The 10,773-nt window shown below is 39.6% G+C and overlaps 1 protein-coding gene across 1 annotated transcript; it reads right to left on the bottom strand.

Moving 5' to 3' along the window:
* Window positions 1–596: 596 nt before the first annotated feature.
* Window positions 597–6,045, bottom strand: LOC145449119 (uncharacterized). The gene is made up of 3 exons (XM_080327598.1): window positions 5,945–6,045; window positions 3,323–3,486; window positions 597–1,492 (listed from the first exon to the last, which is right to left on the bottom strand). Exons 2-3 carry the CDS (start codon window positions 3,468–3,470, stop codon window positions 1,236–1,238), a joined length of 405 nt encoding a protein of 134 aa, XP_080183724.1. The 5' UTR covers window positions 3,471–3,486; window positions 5,945–6,045; the 3' UTR covers window positions 597–1,235.
* Window positions 6,046–10,773: the final 4,728 nt, after the last annotated feature.

A 10,773-nucleotide genomic window follows, 5' to 3' on the forward strand; every position in this document is an offset into this window, starting at 1 on the left:
GTAGTGCCAGTCGCCAAAGCGAATTCGGGATGTGTACAACAGGCTCGAACCAGATGGTATGAGCCAACACCCGTTGGTTGTTATAACAACCTTACTTTGATCCGAATATAGCGCATAAAATTATTATAGAGTTTCTCAGTCAAGTGGTCCTCGGATCCGATCCAAGCTATTTCAAATAGTGCAGTCCCAATCCGAAAAGACCGACCGAACCTCGAACTCTTACCCCTTAAAATCTGTTGGGGGTGCCAGACTTGGGCAATTTTCGAAAAGGGGCGCTGCAGGAAAAAGGACAAGAACCACGGGTTTACATTTTGAATGGTAGACTCCTATTTTTGTAGTTTTTTCGCCGCTGCTCAGAAACTGTGGATCAATTTTACTGAGTAATAAAAAATCTGTAAAAAATATGACATTCATCATAGATTTGTTTATTGATAAATGGGGCCAATTAAATGTGAATTTCTGTATTGCCGATCTGCAAATTTTTTCTCGCATAACTTCCCACGATTTTGAATTTTTATTATCATGTAACCGCCATTTGTAACCGGACTGTTTGCATATTATACTTTGACATTTTATCGCCATTTCATACGACCTCCTTTCTTGGTGCACAATGTGAATTTCATTAGCTGCCGTACAAATGACAGTCATACGACAAATGTCAAATCTTCTTGATAAATAAACATAGCATCAACAACAAAACCAATTCATCATTGCTTCACGGGCCGCATGTTTCATATCCGTGGTGTAATTTTAGAGGCATACAAAATATTTTTACCAAACTTATCAAAGTAAAGAGAAAGTTACGAACACAAAGGAAGCTCAAATAAGTTTCTGATACAAATATGATTGCTGTTCACAATTTATTTTGGGTGATGCAACTGTACAGTACCCCCTCATGAGCAGAATTGATGAACGTACTCATCGTCGTTGCTCTAGTGGACTTGTACGTAACGTCGTATATTTACAATCCAGTGCAAGTAGAAGTATATTTCTCCAATTATGTAAAATTTAACTATTTTAGGCCATGTTTGCACAACATACTGAAAATGGTTTAGTAGAGGGAGTCAAAATCCATTATCACTTGACGAAGCGGTACAAGTAGGCAATACCTATTTAAGTACTTCGAAATAGTAGAAGTACTTCACTACTGGCACCTTCCTTATGAGCCTCACATGATCCCGGGAAGTCACTCAAGCGCGAAATCGCGAATCATATTAGAACATTGAATGTGCTTTTCAAGCTAATATGTCTTCTTCAAAAGATGATGGCTGACTGCGATTAGAATCGGCTTGAGTGGGTTTGACGTGTTCCCCGGACGGTGGACGTCGCTGGCGAACTCTCGCGGAGCCCTTGCAGACGTGTTTGAAAATCTCCTCGTTTCCAGGATCGTCTCCGCGCAGGACGACAGCTTCGAAAATCTTGTATCGTCGGGCGCATTCCGGGCATTCGCCGGTGCTGTATTTTCGCCTAATCTTTTCCACAACTGGCGCCACTGTAAAAACAAAACAGTCAGCACCTTACAAAATCAGATCTTCTTAATTAGCCGCAGTTCTCAAGGTTTGTCAACGTTTAAAAAAAGTAACAGCTCAATAATGGTAACATCTAATAACCATCTGCAAAGGTGATCCTGATCAGTAAAGAAGTAGCCAACTTGAGAAAGTCTGATCACTGAATTAGTTTGTTTCTACTCGTGGTATATTTATACTCAAATAAACTACTTCGGTTTCTCCGTCTAACGGTTTTTGATCCCTAAATACTTCTTATTATTAACATTTCATAAATTTGTCCGGTTGAAAGTAGTTTTTGAACGGATTGGACTCGGGGAAGTGTATTATTCGGAAACCTGGTCTATATTTGCGACACCTTGTGTCGATCTACGTGTGAAGCCCAGATCTCGCAATTTTGAAAGTGGCGAACACCTATTGGCTGACAAAGATTCGCGACACCTCATACGATTTTTCTCCTTCAACTTCTTACTGGAGCTAATATGCATAAGATTTCTTTTCGACTTCCACTAGAAAGGCTGCATTCGTATTAAGGTTAAGATGTGCGTTAGATTTGTTCAAAAATAAAAATTTTCTCTGGATTCTGGTGATTTACTGATTAAGTAGTTAGGTTGCCTAAAAACACTGTACGCCAAATTTGGCTGGATTCCAACATGGTAGATCTGAACGCACCAGAGTTTGCAGATTTTGAATTTATTAAAAACAATAGAAAAATATTTCAATTTTATTGTCAAGGCCATGAAATTGATAGCTAGTCTAAAAAACGACGCTTAACAATTTTTGCTCACTACTACCCGGTAGAAGCGAATATATTGCAGTTGACAATTTTGGATACGAGAAAATAGGACGGTATGGGTAATCCCAGAATTATTAATGAGAAACTCCAATGACTTCGCTTCGGCGGGTTGGAATTGTGGCAAATTCGTTTTGCATCGCTATTTGAAGAAAAAAATACAAAAAACTTTAATAATAAATTCAAAATTTTTAAACACTGATGCGTTCACATCTATCAGTTGGAATAGAGGCAACCTAACAATTTAATCAGTAAATCCCCAGAATGCGGAGTAAAAAGTTATTTTTGAACAATCCTAATATACGTCTATACTTCTACTCGAAATTTAATATATTCGAAAACAACATTATCACCTCCTCCTCCACCATTTGTAGGTTGTGAATGTGGTATGGCGGCATCGCTGCGAAGTCATGGCGTGTGGACAAACTAGTTAGTATTGCTACTCAAGTAGAATTAGAAGTATTGGAAGAAAATGAATACTTAATTTGGAGCAGACATTACGAGTTACGATGCAATTCAAAATATCTCAAGCGGAAGTAGAAATGAAAGTATGAAAAGTACAAAATTATACAGTGTCGCCAAGTAGATTTGGTCGACGGGTTGCATACTGTTAGCAGTTAATAGGACATGGTCACGTTCGATGTGGCACGATGCATCTGCTCGACTAAATGACCCGCACGTATGTGCAGTTTACGTAGATATATTCATCTAGTTGTCATGATACAAGGGCTCTTTCGCCCAGTTTTACACGACCTTTATAAAAGTGATGCGAACATATCCCAATACTACTTCCTGCTTTGAAACAATCCAATGTGTGAAAAGCAAGCAGTTTCGAGTAAAAAAACTGTTGAGTCGAAGTGAGACTATACTGAAGACATAACTACTTGAGTAAGTAGTACAAGTAGTCAATAGTTACTTTAGAACTCGGAAAAGTGGAAGTACTTCGTCACAAGCCACCTCTGGGTGTGGGTGGGGACCAAACCAGTAAAACAACGCAGTTAATATTAATTATTTTACATTCGACCTCGTTTGTCCTGAAATTGCAGTCTGCGAACGTGTTGCTTCCTGAAATTTCTTTCTCTCTCCGCACGCCGCTCGTCCAAGTATAATTGCTCGGCCATGTAATTGGTTAGCGCATCCAATGCTTGCTTATTTCCGTCAAACAACGACATATTTTTGATGATAAAGCTGTGGAATATATGTAAACGACAAATGAGCGGGTGCAATCGATACGAAGCTTCACGAAACGCAACGAGAGAGAGTGAGAGAGTTAGAGGACAGAGAGTGAGAGATAGAGTTGAGAGAGAGAGTTGAGAGAGAGGGGGAGAGAGGGAGAGAGAGAGTGAGAGAGAGGGAGAGAGAGGGGGAGGGAGAGAGAGAGAGAGAGAGAGGAATAGAGAGAGAGGGAGAGAGATGGAGAGAGAGGGAGAGAGAGAGATGGATGTTTGTTCCGGGATTTATGGAAAGAGAAGGAACTGGCGCTTGCTGTCTTTGCGTTCTAAATATATTCGAGCTGCACTGTAAAAAATGGAACTGGGGGGAAATAGTGTTTCCGCATATTTTTAAAGGCGCAAAGGTCCTGTCCTCTACTTTAAAGGCATTTCCACCCTATTTCCATCGTAGAAATCCACCGTGAAATGTGGATGTGCTACCCACCACTATATGGGGCCAGCTATCACAGGTGAGCGGATTAAAAAATGTCCAGTCCATATCCAAATCCCATTCTTCAGATTCATGTCTAAATCCAGATCTTTTATATTTTTAAATATCCAATCCTAATCCTATTCCAACATTGAATTTTAAAGTTTAAATTCAGCCGTGCTTCACTATTAACATCATTTTAATGTTGGGCCGTGCGATATAGTCACAGTCACTCAGAATAGTACGTCAAACACTTTGATAATGAGCTAGGAGTGTAAGACATAACAAACTTGTTCGCACACTAGAAAAATTATAAAACGCTCGCGGCACACTTACAAAATAGGTGCTTTTTGATGAAAAAATCAAATGGTAATGCGATGGTTATGCTATTTGTACGAATATATATACGACTGACACGAGTTTACATTGCATTGTCTACAAACATAGTCGCATTTCGTCGTGAATTGCAAGTAATCTCTCGTGTACAGCTTTTAATTTCAGTCAAGACAAAAAAGCTATGTTCACACAGCCATAGAGATAGGCTTGCATTTAAAACAGAAATCAATTTAAAACAAACATGTTTAAGACAAGGACCTAATTTAAAACATGTTTTTTACTGTTGTTTTTGAGCAATATGCAATTGTGAGGTCATAATGGATTGACATTGACAATTGAATATATAGGGTTAATATAGCTCCTCTGACGAAATAGCTGTACTATTAATGTTGAACCGACTATTTTGAGGGTTCCAACGATCCGATCGATATATGTCGGCTATATCGGGTGGTAATTGTCCGTAGGCTCGACTCATACAACATGTTTTACGGAGAGTATTTACACAATTATGGCATAATTTTAAAACTTGAAAGAAATAAAAAAATTTAAAGGCCTTTAAAGGCGTAATAGTCGCAACATATCCAAATTGAAGTGGCAATAGCGGTGAATTACAGATGCTAAAACAAGACAATTCCCAATGATAGCATGAGTCATATACAGAGCCTTATTTGTATCAAGAACCGGAGGTGAACGCCGGATATTGCTTTAAGTATTACGTGTAGTTATGGTTACTTCTGCTACAAATTAAAATGAGGCTATGTTAGTGAATTCACGGGAGTCCCTAGGAAAATAGGGGAAAATATACCATAAACACATAACTCCTTTGCTAAGCGACGATTTCCAAGCCCTCATGTATGCAGAGAGAAGTAGATTTATTGCTCTGATACAATTTTGAACAAGTTCTCGGTCATAAGGGCCTATCTGATGACATCTTGAAATAAAGAACAAATGACCGATTGGCCTTTTCCAACCAACACACCTCCATGAAGCTGGATTATCCACGGTACTAGTATTGAAACTATGTATGCATGAACGAAACAGACTTTGATCGAATGATGAAATTATATTTGCATCGATGATTCTAATTTCAGAATTCATCCGCGGGTTGAAATTGTTTGGAAACACTGCTGCACATTATGCAGTAGAGCTGAACGACCTTCTGCCACCTGTTTATATATAAATATATGCAAGTCCGCATCCATGTTTGCTATTGGTGGGTAAGAGTTTTCAAGTTGTAAAGTTGTACAGTATAAGAATTATACCGCAAATAACCGAACTTTGCGTCACTCTGGCGTGTTGTCACATCCGCCATCAACTAATTACAAGCGATCCAGCTATTCATCTTCTCTCATTATGTATGATATCCATCATGATGGACAGACTCTTTCGAAGCAAAAAGGTTACACATCGATTTGTTATATATAGTGTGATTTATGGTGGATACTTCTTCGGCAACTGTGGTGACTATTTGCCGCAGCTACCTAGGTCACTGGAACCAGAGACTTGAGGTATAGCTCTTCTAATTCATATCAGTTTGTATGTTACTGGCGACATTAAATTAAATCATACAGCAATCATCTCATGACCGCAATCAAGCTGCATAGCATACAAGTTATGAACATGTCATCATCTGTCATCTCATATTTATAAGTTATGCATTTATACCAACCTTGAGATTGATTCACTCTATGAGACCGCCTTCCGAAATGCTGGGATTGAACATGCGCCTTCGAAAGATGCAACAGCCCACACTCAGCACCTGCAATTGACTTGTGCAATTGCGATGCTGATGTTTTTACAGGGCATTGTATATACAGGAAGTTCCTAACCCCCACGCATGTTCTTAAAACAGCCGCCATAATTGAAGGAAACATTCAGGTATCATAAACTCGCTACACGGTATATAGATAATACATGATGTCACCGTATTGCTTTGAACAAATACATAAACAGCGTATCATCATTTTCAAAATATCACCTAAAAGCATCACACAAGCGACAATAACACTTTTCCGTACCGAACTATCTTTGCCAGGAGCAGGATTACTGTATTAGGGTTCCGATAAAAATTAATTCGATACTTTTTATGATGGATTTTAATCTCAATTTAGTGATATTTCACAGTAATCGGTACAGATTCCAATTGGATTTTCTGTAAGATGAACTTATCCAATAGACTAGACCAGTGGTTCTCAAGGAGTGGCCCATGGCCCACTGGCGGGTCACAGGAGTAATTTGAGGTGGGCCTCAGAGCTATTTAGGATATTGTAGAATTAGTGGAAGTTTAGTTATATTGTAGTTGTAGTGAGCTACTGACATGTATGGATTCACAATGTATACCAGTCGAAAATGGGAGGGTAAACGGCGGCCTTTGTCCCCCGGCTATAACAACCTACTGCCAACAGCAACGAAGATAATTTCGATTATATAATAACTGGAAAGTGATGCTGTATTCCGGCAGTGTCAATATGTCGTATGCCCTTGAAAATGGTGTGCATTGAACTCCTACGTCGGCAGGTCGTAATATTCAATTATTGTAACATAAATATAGCCACAATTGCAATTTATTCTCAATTATCGACTTCATGTGAAAGTATACGACAACAACGCAACGAATCGTAATGGATTGAGAATTTAGCATAGCACACAAATTCCGGAGTCGGTCTGAAATGTCCGGCGATGAAGTCATTGCACATGATGTAAGAGTAACATGAATTGATCGTATCATTGGATTTAACGTTCCGACATCGCAACTGAATAGGTATAGACCTACAATACATACTAGGTACATTGTAATGTACAGCTAGCATACTAAAAATTTCTTTCTCCACATCTCTGTAGTATCCCATTCACCAAATAATTAATGGAAAGAGGCCCAGAATTATTATATTATCCCCCACCATAGTGAAACTAAAACCCCAATCACACAGTGGATGCGGGGATTGGTTCATCGATTTTCGCCTCGTAAGTGAAACAGCGGAAGTACACAAGAGTCATGCGATATTCGAAGGCTTTAACTGTCGCACCCCCCTCCAAACCTCCAATCGGGAGGAACTCGAAGGGCTCCAAAATTATTTCGTTGGTTGTTTATTTGGAGGAGATCGATTGAACTTGAGAATTTTAGTCGCGCTTCGTGCGATTTTATGGCGCTACAGGACTGCGTTTTAGCCTACTTAGTAGGCTAAGTGAAAAGCGTGCATATTTTAGGGAAATAGTCATATCGGCGGCAGTGATTACCAGACAATGAACAGGACTTTGACTCTAGGATAAAAAGTGGGTCACAGGACATTTTCAAACACGAAAATGGGCAACAGCCAAAATAAAGCTGAGAACTCCTGGACTAGTCGCTGTAAAACTAATACGAGGCGCAGAGGTGCGCTAAGAGATGTGACGTCACATCAGTTTATTCGAATGCGTCCAAATTATTTTCTTTCAACTCCGAGTTCACAAAGGGTGATGTTTCACTTTATTGTTGAGAGAGAGGGAGAGAGAGAGTGAGACAGAGAGAAATTTGGACACTCGGTCATAACTCGCTTTCATCCGCTCATCACATACAATGTACAACGCGACGCCAAAGAAACAATGTAATCTAATAGACTGAGAGGGGGATGTTGAAACGACGATTCCAGACTTCCTTCTCGGTCACTTGTATAACCAGTATTATGCTCGACGTGGCTCGATTTTGATGAGGCTGTATTTCATTTGACACTTCTTCGCTGTTCGACCGACGGCCGTGCTTTTCTCGAGTTGTTTTGTAACGACTGCGATCGAGGGGAGTACGAGCCCAGATGAACCGCATATACCCAGTGTTGGGATGACTCGAGTCATGACTTGACTCGAGTCGGACTCGAGTCACCTTTTTCGCATGACTTGACTTGACTTGACTCGAGTCACTTTCCTAAAATGACTTGACTTGACTTGACTCAGCGTATCAAAAATGTGGATTGACTCGTGACTCGGAGCAAAATTCACGAGTCAATTTCAAGTCATCAAGCAATCGATGTCGATAAAAATCATTGTATCTTGCATATGTTCGGATTGTACGCGAAACGCTGGTGTAACCCATGAGAGCGAGCAATCATTCAATGATCGTGCGTTTTCCTGAGCCTCCATTGTTCTCTCATAAATAAATTGATCGCAAACGAAGTGATCGGAGCTTAGAGCTTACGTTGTCGTAAACTAGTATAGTAAAGTAATTTAATAGCAAAATGTATATTTCTGTTCTCTGTTCTTAACTTAACCAAACCTCTTGTTTTATTGAAATTGAACTCCAATATAGTTTATATAGTTCTCAACCATCGGCGCAAGCTGGAATTGTATCATATCAATTTTTAAATGGGTAATATATTGCGTCTTATCAATTCGTTTCTCTATTCTCTATTTTGGCTAGGCCATGCAATTACTTACGTAGTTAAGCATTTCTACGTATATGTGAGCAATAAAGCGCCTTCTTCCGTTTATATTTAACTCTATATTCAATCATAAGTCCACGATCAATAACCACTCAATCTGTATTTCAGACAACTAGCAAAATGCAATGACGTAAGCATGCCTCATACTTCGAAAAGGCAACTTGACTTGAATTGTAACTTGACTCGTGACTTGACTTGACTTGACTCGAGTCCCCTCCAAAATTCGAGTGACTTGACTTGACTCGAGTCACCTTCGAAAATCGATTGACTTGACTTGACTCGAGTCAATATGCGCAATGACTCGAAATGACTCGTGACTCGAAGGTAGTGACTTGATCCCAACACTGCATATACCCTGCGTAACCTTCTACGAAGGCAATGGATGTCATTGTTGCTAACATATACGCACACCGATTGAAAAATTGCGTAATTCAAAATGCCAATTGGCGTTGTTCCATTTGTTTCAAATTTTCTGATTTGTATTTGGTTCTTTCATCACAACAGTATGTTCTCATTTTGTGTAAAGACGGAGTGACGAAGCCCATGTGTCACGTTTATATTTCGACTTTGGATCAATAATCTGCACTGCCGCTATAAAATATCGCCAGTATTGTCCATGTGTAATGTAACATTTTATATGTTCGGTACCACCGCAAATACTTGTTTCTAAGAACAAGTATCATACCAGCACGCAACCAGGTAGGCTACCAGTAACCACACGCAATCTAATTGGTTAAAAGACGGTCATTGGACTGTGTTCAAGTAGGCTACAAGCATTTGCAGTATAATTAGATTACGCTATCCGCATCCCCCTTGAGACAACTGTACAACTCTTAGCAGGCATCGTCTTTAGCATTTAATTGTGCCTTTATCGACAGGAAAAATGCTAGGATGGTGATTAGGTTTGCAACAGATATGTAGTCGGCTGTAATTACTGCTGTCCTTACAACCGTACAGACAACACTCCTTCGCCGTCGGCCGCAAATGTAGGACCGGTGGTATCGACTGAAGCACTCAGACAATCTACCGATAGTGCCAAATGTCGCAATGCGAAACCGAAAAGAACGGATTAGAGTCGAATAATTAAACGTTTGGTTTCTGAAACCTTTGCACTTTCGCTACACCGGAACTGCTGTGCTACACTCTTCATGAATCATTGCGTCAATTCACATTTTTGATACGCCTAGTCATAAGTCAAGTCACGTTACGTCATTTTAGCCATGTGACTCGAATCAAGTCAAGTCAAGTCATACGAAAAGGTGACTTGAGTCATCCCAACGCTGCCATGAGCATACGCAATCTTGCGAGTCACGTTTTCGTCCCATGCGTGATGTAATCATTCTGTCCTACCTTAAATAATAGTTTATTGACGAGATATGTTTTACACCAAATAAAAGTTACGAAGAAATCGAAAAAAATGGATATACTCAGCGCCAATGGAACAAGGAATGTTTCATAGCAGCAATTAAAATCAATAACCTCCGGGTCAGAACGGAATAACCTCAGGTAAGGAAAAATGAACCGTGCTGGAAATGCTTGATTAAGCTAGCGTGTCGACAAATCGTAATAAATTCCCAGACTACATTATATGAATAACCAATAACGTAGCCATAGCCAGGATCTCAGTAACGATCAATCAATTAATATTTTAATCGTTTCAAAACATCACAAGGCTGCGATACAATGAAAAGATAGGAAGGTGTCGAAACAACTTGGAGTAGCCTTTAAGATCAGACACCCACCTTAGTCTAGGCGAAGTAAATAAGATGCATGCACTCGAATGAAAAGTAATGCAGAGAATATAAGACGCAAGCGACAAAATGAAGTGGCATGTGGCGGAGGGCGAGATCGATGTTAGGTCGTGGTCCGGTAATCCTGGCTACTATTCGATATCGGCTAACTACAAATTCTTACTACGGATAGAAAGAACCATAATTATTCGGAGGAGAGAGAGAGTCTTTATTTTCATTTTGTTCAGATGATTCTATATCAATCATGAATTGAAATAGGGTTACCACTTACCATACATACATACAGTAACCCTAATTGAATCTCTGCCTGAAAAGAATTATCACCGCCTGAGAAG

This window comes from Botryllus schlosseri, chromosome 10 (genome assembly GCF_051294905.1).
Source record: "Botryllus schlosseri isolate E-star chromosome 10, Bs_hap1, whole genome shotgun sequence".
NCBI lineage: Eukaryota > Metazoa > Chordata > Ascidiacea > Stolidobranchia > Styelidae > Botryllus > Botryllus schlosseri.

Bases quoted from the DNA above. Each gene is read 5' to 3' on its own strand.
- LOC145449119 (XM_080327598.1), bottom strand. From the start codon at position 3,470: ATGTCGTTGTTTGACGGAAATAAGCAAGCATTGGATGCGCTAACCAAT. The intron at 1,493-3,322 runs GTCGAATGTAAA...TTGTTTTTACAG, and splicing joins GCAATTTCAGGACAAACGAG to TGGCGCCAGTTGTGGAAAAG.